The 21,941-nt window shown below is 59.0% G+C and overlaps 1 protein-coding gene across 1 annotated transcript; it reads right to left on the bottom strand.

Annotated features, from left to right (window-relative positions):
- Positions 1-2,206: 2,206 nt before the first annotated feature.
- Nptx1 (neuronal pentraxin 1) lies at positions 2,207-11,254 on the bottom strand. Its single transcript, XM_004860897.4, has 5 exons — positions 10,693-11,254; positions 10,217-10,424; positions 8,238-8,482; positions 6,753-6,932; positions 2,207-6,075 (listed from the first exon to the last, which is right to left on the bottom strand). Exons 1-5 carry the CDS (start codon positions 11,134-11,136, stop codon positions 5,854-5,856), a joined length of 1,299 nt encoding a protein of 432 aa, XP_004860954.1. The 5' UTR covers positions 11,137-11,254; the 3' UTR covers positions 2,207-5,853.
- Positions 11,255-21,941: the final 10,687 nt, after the last annotated feature.

The following is a 21,941-nucleotide window of genomic DNA, read 5'->3' as shown; positions in this document are numbered from 1 at the left end:
GAGGGAGTTTCGTGGCCAGAAAGGAAGCCAGAGCGAGCAGGAGCCCCACAGTCTCTTCCCGGGGGAGTGCCCCGAGACCTCTGGCCCTCTCACCAGGCCCCAGCTCCCACCAGGGCCACCCTGCAGCCCAGCATCCAACCCGGCCACATCTCCTGCTATTCTGGGGGCTCTGGCATCCTGGGAAGGGCCTGTGGCAGTGGGGAACAGTGTCCAGCCATCCCTAGGATGCAAGGGGGAGCCCTAATGACAGAATCTGGAGGAGGGGTCTCGGCCTGGCAGGAAGGGGAATGGAGGGCCCACCCGTGAGTCTGCCCATGCTAGCCCTGGGCTGCATCCTCCACCTCATCATGCATCCTGAGCCTGCGAGGTGAGTCTCACCAGCCCATTACAGGTGAGGACCATGCCGTTTGGCAGGGTGAGGTGAGAGGACTAGGCTGAGTCGGGACTCCCGAGTTGTACTTCCAGGTCTAGCACAGTCCAGCTGTGTAACTCTGAACAAGCTGCCCAGCCTCTCTGGGCCTCAATCACCTGAAAGTTTGGGAGCGGGACTGGAAGACTCTCAAGGCTCCTCCAGGGTAGGCCTCCTCCACATGAGGAGAGCCAGAGGCACCCCACGGTCTGACAGGTCGGCCTGGCGTGGTGGGCGGTGAGGAGGCGGGCTATGTGCAGGCAGGGTTGTGAAGACGCCGCGGGAAGACACAGCACTGTCTTCCCGAGTGGGAACAGATGGTTGGAAGCTGTGGCTGAATGTAAGGAATCGAGCACAGTATAAGAGAAAAGTAAAAGATAGAAATGTAAAAGAAAACTTGACAGTCCGAGCTGCCGGAAGGTGAAAGTGTCTCTACGGGGTAGCGAGCCCTCCACTGCTAGAAGTATGAAAGCCAAGAGCAGTTTCATACGTCAGTAGGCTTCTAGACACCTCCGGCTTTGTAGCCCTGAGTCCAGTCCCTCTGCCCGGACTCCCACCTAGGTCAGAGCAGCTGCCATTCCCAACCCCTGCCCTCAGCTCCACGGCCCCCTGGGGTTGGTCACCGATGTACCGAGGTCAGGTGGAGAAGGGTGGAAAACCATTATTTCTTCTTCTTCTTTTTTTTTTTTTTTGGTACTGGGGATTGAACTCAAGTCCTTGCGCTTGCGCAACAGGCGGCAAAACCACTGACCTAAATCCCCGGCCCCCATTACTTCTAATGAGAGTTAAAATACCCACCTTTTGTGTGAGTTCTTACAAAGAAATTAGAAATGTAAGCATAAATGACCACACACATAATGATGCACTGTCCTGAGCAGAGGCAGAAGGAGGGGGTGGCCCAGAATCCCACGATGCACACACACGGTAGGCGAACCCCACCTCTACAATGACCCTGGAGGAAACACGCCAGGGGCTCAGGCACTGCTCTGCTCTCCATCCAGCCTTCACCTGAGGGCAGCAGCCTGCATGCCTGCCATGAGCCAGACTTCTCCCCCACCCTCGGGCAAAGGCAGCTCACTCACCCCCACCAAAGCCCCACTCCTCAGTTCTGGCCAGGGAACACCAGGCACTGGGCAGGAAATCCCTGGGCTCTGCCAACAGGAAGCTGGAGTGGCCAGTTCCTTCTGCTAGCCATGTGTACGTGCGTGCACATCTCAACTTGCCAGGTTATTTTGGCTGTGTTCCCTGACCTCACTTTGAGTGTCCTGGGATCTCTAAAACCAGGGAATCTGGACCTTGGAAGGGAGCAGCTTTTAAGTTCCAGGTATACAGAGTAGAACTGGGTCAGGGAAGTGGGATCTTCCTAGCCCAGGATTCCCACAGATACTCATGGCCTTTGTCACATGGCCATAGGGACACCCTCAACCTTCAGTGCAGGGAAGGGGTGCGGGGGACCTGTTGGTGGGATGTGGCAAGGGAGAACAGCCAGGGCTGTTTGGGAACCCCAAGCCCAGGCCGCTGGGGCCTAGCCTTCATTCCCCCAGGAGGGCAGGGGTGGGAGCTAGGAGTTATTCTGCACCCAGTCACCTGGAAAATCACTTCTCCTCTAGGCTTGTGTCAACTGCCCGTGGGAAATGGGGATCCCTCCCTAATCCCAGGGCTCTGTAGGGTTCCCCAGGGGTGCAGTGCAACGGAAGCGCAAAGCATGAGGTCCCTGGCAGGTGAGGTCCAGAAGGTGAGCGAGGTGCAGCCGGACAGGCTGAGGGCGCCGGAAGAGCAAAGACAGTCCAAGGGGCCTGCAGTCTTTCTTCACTCTTTACTGTGTAAAAATAAACTCAACAATTCATGTCATTTCAGCAAGAAAATGAAAAAAGAAAAAAGAAAGCAAGAATACCAGTAGAAATAGTGCATTTCCAGAACTGCTGATGGGAGGTGGCAGGTCCCATGGTTTTGACCCATTTGATACCCAAAAGGCTGCAGATCATATGAAAAATGTACAGCTTTGGTTAGCAAATAATGAAAAAGTAAGATACATCAATTCTCTTTCATATTTTACAGTATATACATTGTAACAATATCAACTTGAGGGGGTTTGCTTTTTTTTTTTGGCAAATAAGACAAAATTGGGACTCTAAGTATTGGGCTTTTTTTTCTCCTCAATGACTTGTTCCCTTTTAATAAATCGTACTTCAGCCCACTGTGCACAGAAGCGATAGATTCCCGTCGTTGGCGGAATAAATTTACGTGCTGTTTGAAGAGACAAAACCACGACTCCTTCCAGCCACACGGTGGTGGCGCCGAGGTCACAGAGTCCTCCATCCTCACGGCTTCTAACCAGGTTGGAAGTGACATCCAAACCCTCGGCCCATCCCCCATCACCGATCTGCTCCCAGACAAAGGGCCCACCCAGAGCAGCCTTTCGGGCCTCCTGGTCCCCAGCGCACCTTCAGAACAGGTGGGCCTTCGCTGGAGCTTGCTGCAAGGACTTCGGACCTCATGCCAAGCCTCTCCCCTGCCCTCGCTGCCCACAAGACACCCCCTTGGTCTCAGGTCCCAGGGCTGGTGACAAAGAGATCTTTGCGGTCTTACAAAATAAACTGGGAATCTACAAAAGGAAAAGAAAGCATACAAAATGTATCTCTTTCTTCCAAAATACAAGCTTTCAGTCCGACGTTTTGGTGGAGCCTGAAAGTGTTTCCAAGGGAGATATAGGTTGAGATAATTTATAGGTTTGTCCTATTCTTTCATAAAAATACTCTTGTTTGGTAATAAACTTTGTCTTCTACAGTAAGAGAAATAATACTGTGTTATCAAAAGCAAGAAGGCTTTACGATTCAAGTGGGATCGAAGCCCCCAGGCCCTGGGGCCCTCCGTGGCAGCTCTCCCACCCCAGACCCCCAGGGAGCTGTCGGACACCAGCTCGGCAAAAGCAACACTGTCTCAACAGTGCTTTTTTATCTTCTTATTTTATAAAACGGCTTACCTGAGAGAGGCATGTATTATTCAGTGCAAGAGGGAACATCAATCAGATTAAGGAGTCAATGGGAACTATGTGGATTAGATTTGCTGCTCTGTCGTCTGCCTTTCTCGGGCCAGCAAAGTGCCAAGTATGAACACAGTGAGGGAGCTGAGGACCTTGGCACAGACTCCAGTTAGGGCTAGGGCGAGAGCTAAAAGTCAGCTTCTGTCCCGGGCACCGTGGGTGCGTCAGGGGGCAGGGGAAGGATGGGGAAGGGGCTGGGAGGCTGAAGGGTCGAAGGCATAAGCATCTGGGGTGTGCTCCGCCCTCTCTAGCTAGGGCAGAGGATGGCTTGTGGTCCTGAACGGACAGCTCCCACCTTGCCACGAGGCGGCGGTGGTCTGGGGTCCGTGTCCGCAGGGGCAGGGGCTGGTGGCAGGTGCCAGCAGGAGCGCACTGGGCACAGGCGCTCTGGGCCCAGCCAAGAATGGCTCCCAGGTGGCTGGAGTGAGGGTGGGGCTCGACCCAGTCTGGAAAGGTGATTCCAAGCTCTCGTTCTCCCAACCACGGTATCACTGGGGCTTGTTCTCAACCTACATGTTAGAGTCGCTTCTTGGCGTGTTTGGGGTGGGGGGAGAGGGACACTGGCCTCTCTCAGCCCCCTCCAACAACCCTGGCTTACTTACCCAGACATTTTCGGTAGCTACATGGGTGGTCACAGAATACTGGGTGGCACTCAGCACATGACACAGAACTGGAAAAGTCCATGCAGGCAGGGGAACACACGTTGGACCGAGGGAGCAAGGAACACGCCACCGCAAGGAACATGCAAACGGAGAAGGTCCTTGCAGATCCAAGGATGCCACAACCCGACGGCGCTGAGGAAGCACAATTATCTAAGAAAAAGCCACAGTTGAACAATGACACGCAGCATGGCGCCACATCTACACCCTCTCTGAAAGAGTGATGCACTGCAGAGCAGCGACCGTACCGTGCAGACGCCCACGAGTACAGCGACACAGACACCGACACAGACACACACACAGATGCATTAGGGTTCTGACACGCCGCAGACCTGCACTGGAGGAGGCAGGTGCCCCGGAAGGAGCAGCAGGCACACAACCTGCCTCTGAAGAGGCATCTGCCACTGCAGACGAGCCAGGCAGCACAGAGCATTTCTAGAAAGACTTGGCAGCCTTTCCCGAGTTAGACGCCTGGGCAGAGGGTCCAGGCTGTCCTCAGTGTGCCGGCAGATCCAGGACAAAGCAGGGGCTCACCTTATCCTGGGCACGACCTCTGAGTGTTCTCTCACTCAACACACATGCACACGCACACACACATGAACAGTTTTTCCTCCCCTCTTCAGAAAGACTAGAAGGAAATATTCATGCTGCTTTTCATGGGGGAAAAATAAGTCAAAGATGCTGGACACAAGTCAGTGTCAGGGGCCCGTGGCCGGGTGGCGGCTGCTGCAAGCCAGAGGCCCATGAGCCACAGGAGGCATCTCCAAGCCCTGGCCACCGGGGTCTGGGGAAGGAAGGGGGAATATGGCTGTCAAAAGTCCCATGGGGAGTCCTTCCCTGGAGTGGTTGGCTGACGTTGCCTGTGGCCCTGGGGCTGGGTCTCAGTCAGCACATGGGTCCCTCAGCAGGAGACCCCTCCTGGAAGCCTCTGATCTCCCACTGCCAGAGGCAGCCCCGGTGGCTCAAAGGGTGTGACAGGTCCCAAGCTCGAAGGGTGCCGAGGTGAGAAGACAAGGGAGCCACTGAGGAGGTCTGCAGGCATCCCCAGGCCCAGGCTGCCTCTGCTGCAGCAGAGGTGTGGAAGCTAGCAGGCGCCGTGTCCCAGGACAGCTGGCCTCAACCTTCAGAGCATGCATTCCTAATGCCAAATAACAATCCTCCGTGGAAAGGGCCACTTAACCTTAGCAAACCACAAAAAGACATTTAGGTTGTCAACAGAGCCACGTGGCTCTGCAAGAGGTTTGCAAAGAAAGACAAATGCTGTGCTGCAGGAGCTGTACATGGGCAGATGCTGAAGTTGGCAAACAGACTTCTGACCCGTTCTGAGATTTCCCAAAGCCATGGGGGCGGGGGATGAAATTATCTCATTCTAAAAGAAAAGCTTGCCCCAGCCACACATCCAGGTACACACATGCACGTGGATGCACGCACGCACACACTCTCTCACCTACACCTGCACAGTTCAGAACGTCGCTGCTACCTGCTTGCTCAGCTGTGGTCAGGGCAGGCCTGGGAAACAGTTGGGGCTCCTAGGGAAAAGTGGGGTGTCCTCAGGGACAGAGGAGAGCCGGGACTGCTTCGTGTGCATGAGGAGGACAACACCAGGCTGTGTGTGCATGTGCGTGTGCAGGGGCCATGGCCTTGATCATTCCTGGGGGAGGGAAAGAAGAGACGATGGATCATCACCGCACAAGCAGGGTGGGCGGGCATGGGACCTGGGGCTCAGCCCTGGCCGGAAGCGGTCAGTTGATCTGGCGACAGGCCTCGAATGTCCACTTGGTGGCTCCGCCGTAGATCTCGATTTGAGACTCTGCCCAGGCAATCACATTGCCGGAGAGGGCCTTGGCGCTGCAGGTGGCCAGGTTGTACACTTCCCCTGGGGTCAGCTTGCGGTCCCAGACGTTGAAATGGGCCAGCTCGCCCACAAACGCTTGGGTGGCATCAAATCCACCACCCAAAGTGTCCTTTGGAGAAGAGCAAGGGATGAGTGTGGAAGGGCTCTGCCCAGCAATCTGGGAGCCTGGCTGGGGCAGTGTCTGCGTCTGTCTCCCCCAGGAGCTCCCCCATCTACTCTGGACACCATCTTGTCTCCTGTCCCCGTGTCTTCAGCCAGGCATCTGTCCCTCCCTGAGGGGAGCCCAGGAAGAGGACTGCTGCCAGCCACCTGTGCTCTGCATTCTGGTCTTCCCCTGGAGCTCCTGAACTCCCCGCCTCCTGCAGCCAGTCCCTTGGCCAATGAGGAGGGGTCAGCAGGGCTGTGGACAGCCATGCCGGCAGGTCTTGGGGCCCCACTCAGACACCCCTCTACTAGCTGCAATCAACTACATCCCGACAGGAACAGGAGGCCTGGTTTCTCCATCCCTGCATCTCCCCCCCAAGTACCCAATGGGAGATGAACAGTTCCACGGGAACTGAATTATTCATTGCTAAAAGCAAAATTGGCCTTCCGACGATGGTGAAGAGGGGCAGTTACCAAGAGTGCTAGACCCCAAGCCCACTTCTTCCAGAGTTCCTGAAGGAGCTCAGCCAGAGCAGAGGCCTGCCCTTGCTGCCCTGGCTGCTTCTCAGCCCATCTCCGCCCTCTCCTCCTGACCACACCTTGGCTCTGGTACCACCTGCCTTCCGCGCCCTCAGCTAGTACCTGTTCCTGGCCCAGCACCAGCACACCCTGCGGCTTGATGGGGTGGTAGGGAGCCAGGTTCTCTCCGTTGCCACCCTGGGTGCCATCCTGGTAGGCTTCCCAGACCCCATCCCTGGTGGTCCAGGTGACACAGATGTGGTGCCACTTCCCGTCATTGATCACAAAGGGCAGCTTGGCCACCTGGGAGAAGAACGAGGCACTCTACGTCAGGGGTTTGGGAGCACCACCCCATCAACGGTGCTTCTTCCTCACCGCACTTCTAAAGGGAACATCGGGAGCCATTCTGAGACCCCAAGGCAGCTGCACCCTGCCCAGGGTGGGTGGTGGAGTCACGCAGGAAATCCACTGCTTTACCAGGGCACCCCTGAGATACAGCTGAGCACACGGCTGCCTCACTCCTACTCGTCCTCCCTCTTAGCTGGTCCACAAAACAAGCCCTGGGACGAATGTGTTCCTGGTGACTGAGTGTACCGCTGCCTGCTGGGCCTCCCTGTGGGCTTCTTTCTTCCAGCTCTGGGTATCTCCAGCCAGCTCCCACAATCTCTGACCACTGCAGAGAATCGCATGGGAGGGTGGCAGCTGCCTCTACACACTCAGACCAGCCTTGGCCCTGGACTGGTCCTGCCCTGCCCACCCTGAGCAGGGAGAACACAGACCCTCGCACCCTTTCCACCTGAGGAAACGGGGCCTGGAAAGCACAGCCCTTTCAGGGGTGGAGCTTCAAGAACAAGGGCTTGGAATCCAGTTTCCAGCCTGGTTTTAGCAATCTGCTGCCACAATGCAGGAAGATGAAGGAGTTTGAAAGCTAGCAGGTAATTCCAAGGTAGGAATGGAGAAGAACTCATGAGAGGGAAAGGCCTGCTCTCTGGTCCCCCTCTGATGGGGTCAGGTGGCCCTGACCTCCTCCTACGGGTTGGGGGCTGAGTGGGGCTAGGTCTGGACTAGGGAAGCATCTCTGGGTCACTTCTCACCTATGGTCCTCCAAACAGGGAGCCAAGGCACCCTGAGGTCATCGAGGAGGAAGAGGAGGAGCCAGGGTCCCATCAGCAGGAGGGACTAGACCAGTGATGGTGAACCTTTTAGAGACCAAGTGCCCAAACTGCAACCCCAAACCCACTTCATTATCGCAAAGTGCCAATACTGCCGTTAAACCTGAACACTGTTTTAGTTTACAAAGACAAAGGGCATCACAGAGAGGGCTCTGCGTGCTCGCTGCGGCACCCGTGCAATAGGTTCATCATCGCAGGACTAGAGGTCCCCACCATCATCCTCCGCCACGCCCCATCCGGGAGCCTGCGCGGAGGGTTCTGGCCCTCTCCGTTCTCCAAGGGGAGCAGGTGAGGGTGCACTCCCCACATGGTCTTCACCCAACCCCTCCCTAAGCCGTCCAAGCAGACACTTTCCTCAGGGCCACAGCAGCCACTGAGGCAACCACAGCCCTGCCTGGCACCTGCAGGCCTGGGCCCTGGGGTAGGCGGGTCCTACCTTGTCGTTGATGAGGATCTCCATGGGGTTGTTGCCCCACTCGATGAGGACCAGCTCGTTGGCCTGGCCGGGCACGGCATAAGAGAAGGGCGTGCCCACGCCGGGTGCTGCGCTGGACTTGAGCCACATGCACACCGTGAAGGCGTACATCTCAGGCAGGCTCTTCCGCACCTTGGCGTACATGTAGTTGGTTCGCAGCGGGAAGGTGAGCTGAAACTTGTCTCCTGGGCGGTTGTCTTTCTGACCTGGGGAGCACAGAACTCAAGTCCTGACATCTGCACCTTGGCATCTGAGTGATGTTTGGTCCCCACCAAACCCTGTGACGCAGACAGGGCACTCGGCCAGCTGGCACGAACACGGACCCAAGGTCTCTGGCAGGGTCTCCTACGTGATGCCTTCCCCAGGAGCAGTGTGAGATGTGGTGCAGGCCGGGGTTGTGGGCATCCGGCTTTGGGCATGGAGAGGGAAGGGGCCTGCCATGGAGTCGGCGCACACCGTCAAGTGCCCGGGGAGGAGGAACCAGGCTAGCTCCCCTCAGAGTAGTCCCTTTGGGGGACGACCTGATTCTGAGGCCCAGAGTGCTCACAACCCCTCACCGCTCCTCTTGGGCTCTTCTCTTGATCGTCAGCAGGACAGCCAGGCCCCTGGTGCCTGCCACGCAGGCCAGCACGCCCAAGTCCATGCAACCCTCAGCAGGGAGCACTGTCCCCTCCCCCAGGCTTTTCCAGGAACTCTGCTGAGAGGGCAGGACAGCAGGGGCCCCAAGGTGACTGGGTTGAGATCACCGCTTCCTGAAAACTGGAGCTCCTGGCCTGGTGGTCTCCCCCTCACACACGGCTGCCAGCTTCTGGCCTGCCAGCCAGTGTCTCTGGGGATTGTCCAGCCCCCCCACCCCACCCCACACATGCCTGATGTGACTGGCTGCTGTGCGCCCCCCCCCCCGCCCGCCCAGGAGCACACAATGGGCCAGCTCCTGGGTGCAACCTGTTCTCCTGCCCGAGCCCATGAGGAAGGCATCCCCCAGGCTGAAAGTGAGTTCCAGAAGGCATCCTAACAGGCCAGCCACCCCTCCTCCTCAAACCCAGATATCTGGAAGCAGAACAGGGCTGGCTTCAGTGCAGTGCTCCCCATCTTCATGTTGAGGGGGTCCAGCCCTGGGCACCTCAGTGGAGGGTTTTCATTTCCTGCGTCTCCCCTTCCCTCTCCCTCCTTCCTGAGGTCCCTCTTTCTTCTGATCCATTTTTCAGTTACATAACACGCCTTAAGATGGCACTGTTTAAATCCAACCCGCACATTTTGCAGTTCAAGCAGGGTCACGTGGCTTTGCTCCTCTGCCCCCCCCCCCCCTTACAACCTTGTTTGATTTCTGCGACTCCAAGGCAGAGCTCATCTGTGCACCTGCTCGGGTGCTCCGGGCCAGCCTGATTTGGCGGGAGGTGGGGGGCTGCAGGGGTGTGTAAGATACCGGGGTCACTCAGAAAAGAAACCCAGGGCGGGGTAGGGGGTGGAGGGATTCAGGGTGAAGTGGGGAGAACCTGGTGATCCCAAGAGGATACCAGGGGGTTGGAGAATCTGGGAGCAAATGTGCCCAGGGCCCAAAGTGGGCCGATGTCCAGCTCTTTGCTGATGAGACCAGCTGAAGCAAGGCTCTGCTAACCGGGAGGGCCTGGCCAACAACAGCCACTGTGCAAAGTTACTGAAGATTAAACAAATCAGACTTGAAAAATCCTGCGAGGGTGTGAGTGACTGGATGGGGCGCACCATGCAATCCTGTCCCTGCCCTGTTTCTTCTCCCTGGAGAGGACTCTTGCCCAGGACACGCACCCCGGCCAGGAGCAGAACGTGGGGAGGGGCTTCAGGGGAGGGGCAGCTCCAGGCTGTGCAGACCAGAACTGGGCTGCACAGAGGAGCCGGAGCCGGAACCTGCGGTGTTCCCAGAGGGGTCCAGCGGACAGTGTGCCCCCTCCCCCGGCCCCTACCTTTCTCCAGCTCGCTGATACGCTGGTGCAGGGAGGTCAGGGCGCTCTCGATCTTGATCCTCTCCTCCGTGTCGTTCTTGGGGGCCCCCTTGCCCTCCTCCAACGTGTTCACCCGAGACAGCACCTGCCGCTCCAAGTCATCGATCTTGCTCTGCAGCAGATCCTTGAGGCTGTTGGTCTGGCTGGAAGAATTGAGGCGGCTGTACTGCTGCGGGGCACAAGGGCAGGGGAAAGCCACACCAATACCGTTACCGTGGAGCCCATCGAGCCCGGGAGGCGCGCGGCGCGGTCCCCTCTGGGCGCTGCGGGGGAGCTCCGGGCGAGTGGCCGCCTGCGGGGCCCCATGGGCTCGGGGAGATGCGGACGGCACCAGCGCGCCCGAGGCAGGGGCTGGGGTATACCGGGACCGATTGGGGTTGGGGCAGGGAGGGCAGAGGGGAGCACCACCCTGAGGGGAAACCGCGGCTCTCGCGGACCTCCAGGTTCTCCAGGCGGGTTTTGAGCGACTGCAAAGTTTGCCCGAGTTGGCTGAGCGTCTCCGCGGCCGGCGTCCGGGACAGGTCGCCCATGGTGTTCTTGCCGGAGCCGAGCTGCTTGCGGCCGCCGCCCGTCCTAGCCTCGCCGGGACCCGCGTCCAGCGTACTCTGACTTTCACAGCGGCCCAGCTTGGTGGTCAGCTCGCGGATAGTCTCCTTCTGGCTGAGGATGGTCTCCTTCTGCTGCAGCACGGTCTCGCGGAGCTGCAGCACGTTGCTCCGGAGCTCCTCCGCGCCGCTAGCGGCCCCGGACGCGGCGCACATGTCAGCGTCCACGGGCACCGAGGTGCAGATGAAGCGCGTCGGCCCGAAATCCTGGGCCCCAGTGCCCAGGAGGCAGAGGACGAGTAGCGCACAGGTGCGCGCAGCGCGGCCAGCCAGCATGGCTGCAGGCACCTGGCGCGCCGGCCCGGCTCGGCTCGAGGGGGGCTCGGCTGTCGCTCCGCGGGCGGCCCGCGCTCTGGGCGCCGCGCGGTCCTCGCCGCCGCGCTGCCTGGCCCCCACTGCCGCCTGCGCTGCGGAGCCCGCGTCTTTTATGCTGCCGCGGGAGGTGGGGGGGCTCAGCGCCGCCGACGTCAGCGGGGGAGGAATCCCGCTTTAATTGCCTGCGGCCCGGGCTGGCGGCACGGCTGGGGTCGCGGGAGCGCGGCTGGACCCGCCCCCGCCTGGGCAGCGCCCCTTCCTCGAAAGCTCCGAGCGCCCAGGGGGAAGGGGAGGTCGGGCCACTGGCCTGGACTCAGGGAGGGGCTGTCTGGGTGGCGACCCCAAACCTCCCACCGGGTTCGCGGGGGGAGGGTCTGGCGAGGCGAGAGGCAGAACGCCGTTCAGCTCGCCTGAACGTTCGCAAGACCCGGGCCCGGGACGTGCCCACGACCTCAAGTGGTCTATACAGTCGTCCATGAGCGCCGGGCAGCGCCGCGGAGTGGGGCCTCGCGGGGCTGCTCCACGTTTCTTAGATGTCCGTGTGGGTTTGAGAAGCCGTGAATTACCCGGGCCTGGGCACTTCCCACGAGCTGGTTCCCGGCTCTCCCGAGCTCTTCCTCCCCAGCAGCCCCGCCGCGGTCAGGGCGCTGGGGCTTGGGGGGGGGGGGGGCGCTCCCAGCCTCTCGAGCCGGCCCAGTTCCGGGCGGACCGCGCCTCAGGGGCTGGCGGCGCGTTTGAGGGGCCCGGTCTGTGTCCGCGTGCTGGATTTTCTGTTCCAGGTGCACCCCAGCTTTCTCACTTCTCAGACAGCGGGGCGGTGGGGAGGAGGGGCTCCCCCTAAAGAGGTCCGCACGCCGGCACACTAGTGGCAGACATCTCGCCAGCTGCTGTGCTCAGCCTTCTTTCTGGTGCAGCGGCTCTGCCAGGCTCCGTTCCCTGGATTCCCGACCGGGTACCGACCCCGGGCTGGGAGCTGGGGACCAGACCCGGGGCCACTGTCCCGGCCCCGGGGAGATCAGAGCCCAAGTGAACATTGTACGGAGCAGGAAACCGGGGCAGGAGATTCCAAATCGGGTGCAAGGTGACAGGCCGAGCACAGGCTACAGCCACGGTCCAGTTGGTCCCGCTGCCCGCCCCCGCCCCCTTCCTTTATTCCCTTTTACTGGACTCTGCGATGGACCAGGCCGGGTCCTTCCCCTCGGGCTCACAGGCAGCTCCAGGTGGGGCAAGCCCAAGCCAGCTGGATGAACGCCACGGCCTCCTGCACTCCCCCGCCCCGCGGCGCCGCTCTGCCAAGCCCGGGTCTCAGCCTCAAACTGTTCCCGAGCCCCAGGCTTCGAGCCGCCGCGGCCCCTGCACGTCCGCGCGTCCTTCGGCCGCCGCCTTGGGGCGCCAGAGGGATCCCGCGGCCAGCACGCGGCTGTCCCGGCTCCGCGTTGGAGGGCGTACGGGTTCCCGCCCGGTCAGCCCCACTGCCTACCCTCCGGCGAGGATACGCGCCACGCAGGGGCTCGCCACGCGCCTCCCACGAGGCGTGCGCCCGAGCGCCTCGGGCTGGCTCACCCGGAGCTGCCCGGGACCCGCGCGCGGCCGGGTCCGCAGAGGGAACCCTGCCCACCCCGGGCCGCGGCTCCTGGCGCTCCCCCACGCGTAAACGGCACGCCGCTCTCCGCCAGGCCCCGGGCGAGGCTGTCCCGGCCGGAGCGCGTGGGCGCGCGGGAGGAGCAGGCTGTGTGTGGGCGGGGCGGGCGCCCTCCGCCAGGCCCTGCATCTCGAGCCGCACGAGCAGCGGGGGACCCTGACTTCCACTGCCAGCGGGGAGTCCCCGGGGCCTGTCACCCAGGGCGGGTCAGCCCTTCGCAGAGGACGAGGGCGCGCGCGCCCCAGGAGGAGGAAGCTCGTTGCACTGAGTCCAGGCGCCGCGGGGGCGCGGGGGGGGGGGGACCCGGTCCTGTCGCCGCCGCTGTGAAGCGCTGTGTCCGCCAGGAGGCGCTGTGCTGGACACCGGCCCGCCCTCCGGCCTGGGCAGGGCCACGCTCTCGGGGTGTTCCTCTACCCTCGTTAGTTCCATTTCCGCAGGACTCAAGGCCGTGGGCAGGCGGGGAGTTCATCCTATTCCTGTGTAGGGTTCCCTCCGCTCCCGACGTTCTGGAAGTGTCAGAGAGCCGCGGGGGCAAGAGCTTGAATCCAAGCCCCCCTGCCCAAACCCATTGGCTGAGCAACCCAAGGGACCCGCTGCCGGAACGGCCCTCGGTGCCTGGCATGGGTCCCAAACCCAGACCCGGGAGCTGAGGCGAGGGAGGAAGACCTGCAAGGCCTCCCAGCTGGGGGAAGGAGAAGTTACCTAGAGACACGACCTCATTAACACTCAGGAAGCCAGGCACGCAGCCGACTTAAATAACTTCGAAACCATAGATAAGGGTAAAATGTAATACAATAATTCGAAAGTGATGCGTTTTGAGTATTATCTTAGCTTTTAATATTTATTTAAGTGAACGTTTATGTAATATTTTTTCACGTTTATATAAACTGTGCATGTGGTATGGGGATTGAACCCAGGATTTCCTATGGTCTAGGCAAGTGCTCTAACGTTAAGCTACATCCCCAGCTCTTTTTATTTATTTTTTGAAACAGAGGCTCACTACATTACCCAGGCAGGTCTCAAGCTTGCAATCCTCCCGCCTCAGCTTCCTGAGTAGCTGGGATTACACGCAAGTGCCACCGTGCCTGCCTGCACCTGGTAGCGGCGTTTATCAATCAGCTTGCAGAATTCCTGAGAATCGAAGGATCAGTTGGCCCCCAGTGACTGAGCACATCCTGGAGGAAGAGGTGTGGGACAGACACCTTTTCAGCTGGTGTGGAAGGCGGGGGTGGGGGGTGGGGTGGCAGCTGGAGACCGGAAAAGGTGGGCGTGCACAGGAAGAGGAGGAGAGCTGCACAGTGTTGTGGGGGTCCAGCGTCCCCCAGGCTGTTTGCTGAGTGGATGGCGGGAGGCGCTGCAGGGCTGTGCCCAGGCCTCATCCTGCAGCATCTATGAGGCCTGTCCCCTTCCAAGCACAAGGCCCTGAGCAGGTCTAGACCCACCACCCTGAGCAGCCGAGTTCCTTTGCATAGACGTGGTGGGTCCTCAGCAGGGGCAGCCACCCGCTCTGTGCCCTCCCAGTGGTGGATCCACTGTGCCTTCTGGAATAGCTGTCCCAGCAGGGATGGACCTGAGAGAAGTGGGTGCATGAGGACAGGCCTGGAGTCCCAGGGGAGAAGAAACAGGACACAGTGCACTCACGTGGAGCCAAGGGCAGCCCCTCGGGAGGACACACCCTCAGCTGTGCCAGTGCCCCCTTTGATGTGGGCAACACTGGGCAGTGAACAGTGGCCGATGTATTCCTTTCCCTGGGGTGTTCCTCAGCATTGGGGGTTTTTTTGTACCGGGGATCGAACTCAGGACCTTGTGCTTGCACAGCAGGTACAGTGCCACTCAGCTAAATCCCTGGCCCTCCACAGCCGTTTTGCAACCTATTCCTGTTTTCAGCAGCCCCTGCTTCTAGCCGGTGTCACCTTCCCCACCTGGGTGCTGGTCTGGTGAGGGGTTCACTGTGGGACAATGACTTCTGGCAGCTGAGCCTTCAGGACACAGCCAGGCCATGCGCCCGTCCCCCATGTGAGGTCCCCCTGAGGCCGACAGGTGGGTGGGGGCTGCTCTGACAGCAGCGAGCCTCACAGGACCTCTGAGTCACAGGCTCAGCCCACCTGGGTCTCAGCCACACTCCTGACACGCCCCCCACCTGCTTCGTGTGACAGCGACAGGACCTGCTACTCAGCTCTTCGCGGGAGACGCCCCACTGTAGCCTCCCATGTACCCCCTTCAAGGACACCCCAGAATCATCGCCATGTCTTACGAACAGGCATTTGTCTTTTCTCAAGCTCCTTCTCCCCGCCCCCCGCCCCGACTCCCCAGTGCCAGAGATTGAACTCAAGGCCTTTACACTGAGCTACATCCCCAGTCCTTTTTATTTTTCTAATTGTGAAACAAAGTCTTGCTAACTTGCCCAGGCTGGGCTTAAGCTTTCAGTCCTCCTGCCTCAGCCTCCCAGAGTGCTGGGATGACAGTCTACACTACCATGCCCAGCTCCTTTCTCAAACCTTTTCTTTCCGATTGGTCATTTGCTTTTGGAAAGCATGGCTGGGCCCTTGACCCCACTTGAGGAAGTGAAAGGAAGCCCAGGGTCACACACGGGCCCAGTGAAGGCACCAAAGAGGTGGAGGTGGCTGTGCAGAGCCCCTGCCAGCAAGAGAGAGGAAGCTCCAGCCCATCCACACCTGGCTCAAGGCGGGCGGCTCAGGCTGTGACCTGGGCTCCAGAGTGGCCGCTCGCCCTGGTACAGCAGAGACCCTGCAGCTCCGCAGGACTTACCCATTCATGTCCATATAAGGGATCCTTCAGCCACTGGGTTTCCCCCAAGAAGGGCCTGCCTTCCTCCAAAGCCCCCTGGGGCAGCTGCTGGGAACAGAGACCCGGACCATGGCTCCTGTCCTCCCTGGGCCCGAGCCCAGCCCTGGGGGGAGGGCTAGGGAATGGATGCCCTTCCACTGGGCACTTGGTCCTAAACCAACAGTTTGCAGGAGAGCTTGAGCAGACTGATCCAACTTTCCTTCGAGCCAGAGTTTTGTGGTGCCGGGCACAATCTCAGGTGGTTAGCACAGTGTTGGCTCTCAGCTCGGCAAATATGTCCAGAGACTGCTTTGGGGCAGGTCGGGTCCTGGGGCCAAGGATGAATAAGACACGGCCCCCCACCAGCTCAGTCGTCTGGGCTGGACAGATGTCGACGCACCTTCAACATGATGCACAGTGCGTGGGGCCCAGAGAGGCCCAAGCCACCAGCCAGCGGGGAGCTGGGGTTCAGCAGGCTTGCACAGGGTGGGGGTGTCCCCTGACTGAAGCAATCCAGAGAGGGGCCTAGACAAGTTGGGGCATAGAGGTGGCTGGTGTGAACCTTGCAGGAGCAATGAGGGGCAAGCACAGGGGCAAGGCAGTGTCCCCGGATGTAGGGGGTAGAGGGGCACCCTGGGGGCTGAGAGCTGAGAGTCAGGCAACCACTCCGGGCCCTGGGAGCAGCCGTGGCTCAAGAGCCCAGCAGAGCAGGCTCTGAGGACCAAGCTTTGCAGAGGAGGATGACAAAGGGCCCTGCTGCAGGTACAGAGAGGGGGAAGGGGATCCCTCTTGGGGATTCATGGACAGCTGGCAATGCTCAGGTGTGGGAGTGAGAGACAAGGGACCTTGGCTCTGCTCCCACACAGAGTGAGGGGGGTGCTGGTGCCTGCAGAGAGGGGAAGCAGGAACTGGAAGGTTTGGAGGGAAGGAGACATGAGTTTGCACTGGCCACATGGAGTCTGAAGTACCTGACATCTGGGAGACTGAAACCATAACGTCCCAGCGCTTGGTGCTCAGTAGACACTCAATATTGTACCACGAGGGGACTGTTCGGAGCTGAGCTGAGCCTGAGGGTCTGGAGGGAGGGCTGGTTGAACCTGGAGCTCTGAGTGTTAGGGGTGGAGGAGGTACCCTCCAGGGAGATGATAGCATGATAAGAGAAGAAGGCTGAGTGCACCTTGGGACACCAATATTTTAGGGATGGTTAAGATTTCTACTCCACATGGGAGGCTGAGGCAAGAGGATTGCAAGTTTGAGGCCAGCACGGGCAATTTAGCAAGACCCCATTTCAAAGTAAAATAAAGAAGGGGAGGTGGGGAGTAGTTCAGCTCAATGGGGGATGTAGCTTGCCCAGCATGTGTGAGGCCCTGGGTTAAATTTCCAGGAAGAAGAGGAGTAATATTTCTGGTCCCTGCTGGATTCGACAGCAATGATGACAATGGATTAACTCTGAAGCATTGGCACAGTGCTTTCTGGACCTCAAAATGCTCTCAGTTGCTCATCTTCCCTGCCCTCCTGACACCAGGCCAGTAAATGCAAAAGAGAATGGCCCTGAGGCCCCCACCCTGAGAACCCCAGTTTGCATTAATTTGGTTCCTGAGCTAGGATGCTCCTTCAAGCTGATGGCATCTGGCTGATGCAGTGGGTGCCGGGGGTCACCAGCTCGCTGTGTCTTTGTGCATCAATTTTACCATCTGCCAAACGCCAAGAGAGGGCATATGAAATATAAAATGAGTTGAGGCATAAATGTGTTTCGGAATAAAAACGGTATGTACTGGCAGGGGATTGCAGTTATTACAAAGCCTGAGTGCAGATGCCATCACTCACAGCTTTGAGGGGAAGACGCAGTCACCATCCAGTGGGGGCCGGGCAGCGCTCACACCTCCTTGTCTGAGGACAGGCTGGCCACTGAGAGGGCTTGGCTGACAGACTGCAGAGTTCAAGGTGCCACAGGGGTAGCAGGGGCTGAAGCCACCAGGAGCCACAGCGGCTGGAGCAGGAAAGATTCCCACAGGTCCAGATGTGGGCATCATGCACATAAGTTCCTCAGCACAGAGTGGTCACGAGGTGTTTGCCGTTTCATCCCCTTGTTTGAATAGTTGGTGACCCTAGGAGGCAGGCACAGCAGTGCTGTTCTTGTTTTATTTTGCCCGTTGTACAGATATAACAATCAAGGCTCCTTAACATTTTAGTGCCCCAGCATACATGGCACAATTCCAGGAATTGAGCCCTTCAGAGTTTTCATTCATTCATTGGCCTGTTGGGTGAATATTCTCCTAGGGCCTGTGAGGTGCCAGGATGCTGCCAGACTCTGGGGACAAAAAGAGGTTTCCAGTTAATGTTTTTAAAAATTAATGGGTAGAATTTTCTTGGTTTTAAGTTTCTCTTTCATGTATTTCTCTTAAAACATTGGCATCTGCTACCCAGAACTATATATATATATATATATATATTTTTTTTTTTCTTTTGGTACCGGGGATAGAACTTGGGACCTTACACTTGCAAGGCAAGCAGTGGGACCACTGAGCTAAATCCCTGGCCCCCCAGAGCTATATTAATATTCCTCTAAGATGGCATCCTGAGAAAGCCCAGCAGCTCCCGGCCAGCTTCTGCCTTGCATCACCATGTCAAGAACAATGCTATGGGCACCTCTGGCTCCCGGTGAGGGAGCAGGCAGGGACAGGGGCTCCCTGTGCCAGCTCTGGGGTCTCAGCACTGGCTCCACCATTTACAGCAGTGAGACTCTGGGTGGGACACAAGGGTCACACGGGATGGTTCGAGGGAGGCACCTGGGGGTGCCCAGCGAGCAGCAAGCACCAATCGGGGCATCAGTCACTGTCATTGTTACATGATGTGTGGCTGGCAGGACTGAGCCAGCACAAGCGGGGTCTCGGCACCAGGTGGGGAGCACGAGGCCAGGCAGGGGGAAGCGGGTGGCTGGGCCGACTGTCTGAGCCTGGGGCTGAGCCGGCGTCTGGTGCCCTGAGGTGTGTGGTCCCCTTCTTCCCTCCTGGGGTGTCATTGGATGAGGTGTGGATCCCAAGACAGCACAGGCCTCCTTAAACACCGTGTGTGTGTGTGTGTGTGTGTGTGTGTGTGAGAGAGAGAGAGAGAGAGAGAGAGAGAGAGAGAGAGAGAGAGACAGAGACAGAGACAGAGAGAGACAGAAAGACAGAGAAAGAAGCAATCTTAAATTGTTCTGGTGGTTGGGAAGAAACAAAAGAACCAGAAGTTGGATGTCTTGGGTTTGGATGTCTCCAGGCTGCTTTCTGGGAAGATTTGTGTTTTCGGTTCCATTTTATCTCCTGTGCAGGGGCACCCCAGTGCACTCTGCAGCAGGAAACCACAGGAACCTGGTGACACCCTAGCCTCCCACATGCCCACTCTCAGGCCAGTCCATCAGGTGACCGCCCCAGGGGTCTCAGGCAGATCCCTCGAGCCAGGAACCAGGCTCCAGTCATAGCTCATAGCTTGGTTTCCAATGACTTTCCCGAGGCCCTGAGAGGGCCAGACAACTTCGGCCTCAGGAAGTGCCCTGCCAGCTTCATGAACTGCAGCTGTACTGACCTCCGGGCCTTTGAACGTCCCACAGACACCCTGTGCCTTCCCGAGGCAGGTAATTACCTAGTGTGCCTGTGGCCACCCCAGGGAACCACTGTCCCCCTTGTCCCCAGAGAGACAGAGACTGGAATGGGGGAGGATGGCAATGTGCAGCTACATGGGGGCTCACTGCCCACCCCCTCACTGCTGCTCCAGCTTCTGCTTCCACCTTGGAGCTTCTCCACCTTCACCTACCACCCCAGCCACTCCTCAGTAGTGCTCGCTGCTGCTTTGGGGGGAGCTCAGTTAAAGCAGGAATATCTGTTGGGGTGCACACTGTAGTCCCTGATCCGGGCACCACTTAAGTGGACTCTGAATTGGGAGCTGGTGTGTTATACAGGCAAAGAAATCGTGTGCAAAGTCCCTTGGGCTGGCAAGGGGCTATAGTCAGGAACAAAGGTAGAGGCAGGAAGAGAGCCCAAATGGACCCAGCAGCAGGTCTGCCCTCCACAGGCCTCTAGCCATGCTCTCTGGCCCTGCCCTCTGTCTCCCTTGTCTTGGGTCCGTTTCAGACACTCGCGACTTTGGGTTCTCAGCCCTTCCCCAGCACAGGCAGCACTGCACTTGGGGTTGGCTGGGCTCAGGGTCTGAGCTAGGGGCCAGGTGCCAGCTGCTCCATCTCCAAACCTTGGACTAGTCCCTCCACCTCCAAGTCTTGGCTTCCTTGCTAGGAACAGGCACTTTCTCCACCTCCCAGGAACAAGAGCAGCCAGAAGCCTGAAGAGCTATGGGTGGGGCCTCCGTGGGCCTGGTACTGGGCTCCTAAGGGCAGGGGGTGCAGCTCAGAGGGGCGCCGAGGAAGGGCGCTCCCTGCCTTCTGCTGCCCTGCCTGAGCTCCCGTCCAGGCCCCTCCCCAGCCTGCTCCGCTCCTGGGTGACCATCACCCCGGAAGGCGGCCTCCAGGGAGGTTGCAGGTACAGCTCTGGGAGCTTGGAGAGGTCAGACTGCTTGGTCTCAGATGTGCCTACCCTCTCCTGGGCAGGCTGTGAGGCATCCAAAACGTGGGGCCCCGAGACAGAGCTGGAGCAGGTGCTGCAGGGTGACTGACCCACAGGCCACAGGGGCCACTGGGCGCCTCAGGGCACCGGGCACCCGGGGACAGAGCCTACCCTCGTGGGGGCTGCATCCCCAGTGGGACAGCGTCACACCCACGGCCCCTCTGAGTGAAGGGAGGGCTCGGAGCGAGCGCGGGGCAGGAGGCCAGGGCAGAGCCCAGAGGTGGCCAGGAAGGAATGCGCTGCACTTTGCTGCAGTATCTGCTGGTAGAGTTAAATGCTCCCTGGCAGGGAGGTTTAAGTGCTCCATCCTCTCTCTCATCAGCACGCGAATTCTTTTCCTCCCTCCCTCCTCTCCTCTCTCTAAGTCCCTCACATCCTCCCCCTCCCTACACTCTAGTATTTGGGTCTGTGAAGTCACCGCCTCCTTCCTGCGACGGCCATTACCGCTGACAACAATGAAAAGCACCCGTTTAGTGCTCACAGGGCCGCAGCAGCACCACAGAGACAGGAGCCCTTTGATGCAAATAATTAGTTTGGTCCCATATTGCATAACATCCTAAAAAGCTTTCCGGGGCGGGCGCCTGCCGGTGGACACTGCGATCTCATCGATATTGCATCGCAGCAGCCACTCCTCTTACGTGGTTTCATTAAAATTTAATTTGTGGTTTGAATCTGCAGTGTTTCCTTTAAAAGGATGGGGGCACAGGAAAAGGAGGGACAGGTTCCCTTCTCTGGGGGGCGGTGAACAGGGGAGGGGGAGGGGGGAATCCCGAGCCCCAGGGGAAGGAGGGAGGGGGTCCCTCTTCACTGGCCACCGGGCATGCGCTGTGTGCTGAGCTGCTGCTGCAGCCGGGAGGAGGCTGGCCATTCATAGAAAACGTTTCTTGGCTTCTCCTCTGAAGCTCAAGCTCATTCTGTTTTTCTAGGAGAGGGCTGCTCCTGGGAACCCAGGCAGGGGAGGAGGGCCAGGCGGCAGGGGCAGGGGTCTTTCTCTGGATACCTGACTCCTGTGCCCTCCAGAACCAAAGTCCAGAGCTGCAACCCCACCTCTGTCCTCCTGGCTGTGTGGCCTGGAGCAATTACTTGCCCATTCTGAGCACCAGGGACCCCATAACCCCATAAAGTGGATGCAGTATTTCCTAGGACAGTGTGATGATGCTCCAGTCGGGTCAGCATGCTGTGGCTAAGGGGGAGGAGTGGGGCACCAGACCAGGCTACTCCCGCGCGGGAAATGCTGGCAGCTGGCTGTGTCCGTTTCTTCATCTGGTCTTGTCACTGAGGCAGCTTCAGACCCCATCCTGGGTATCCTTTTCCAGCGGGAGGGAGCATGCTGCCTCCAGCCCAGGACCCATGGGAGACCTCAGGGTCTGGTGGGAGGAGGGCGACAGAGGGATGCAGGCACAGAGCAGGGACACTTGGGGTCTTCACCCCACAGAACATCGGGTCTCCCCGCATAGGCCCGGCCAGGCTGTGATTGGTTCCTTGCAGAAGGCAGGGATTTGTGCGTCCCAACTGTCTTCTGACATTGTTCCAGAGTGATTAAGTTAAGCCTCCTGGGCCGGCTGGAGAGAGAGGACAAATTGCTTTGGAGAATTGATTTGCTGCCAAAGCATTTACAGCTTGCCCTCAGCTGCGCCCCCAGTGTGAGGCCTCTATGCTGCGTGGGCGCCCCACGCTCAGGCTCTGTCTCACCTGGCACCTGCGCATGTGTCACTCGTCAGGCGTCACACAGGCCCAGG

This window comes from Heterocephalus glaber, unplaced genomic scaffold (genome assembly GCF_053883595.1).
Source record: "Heterocephalus glaber isolate CG9 unplaced genomic scaffold, H.glaber_assembly_v1.0 deba00000937, whole genome shotgun sequence".
NCBI classification, from domain to species: domain Eukaryota; kingdom Metazoa; phylum Chordata; class Mammalia; order Rodentia; family Bathyergidae; genus Heterocephalus; species Heterocephalus glaber.
The sequence above is the reverse complement of the archived record's forward strand: the minus strand, read 5'-3'. Positions and strand labels throughout refer to the sequence as shown.

Coding starts and splice junctions, on each gene's coding strand:
- Nptx1 (XM_004860897.4), bottom strand. CDS start 11,136: ATGCTGGCTGGCCGCGCTGCGCGCACCTGTGCGCTACTCGTCCTCTGC. Junction 8,483..10,216: donor TATCAGCGAGCTGGAGAAAG/GTAGGGGCCGGG, acceptor TGTGCTCCCCAG/GTCAGAAAGACAACCGCCCA. Junction 6,933..8,237: donor AGATCCTCATCAACGACAAG/GTAGGACCCGCC, acceptor TTCTTCTCCCAG/GTGGCCAAGCTGCCCTTTGT.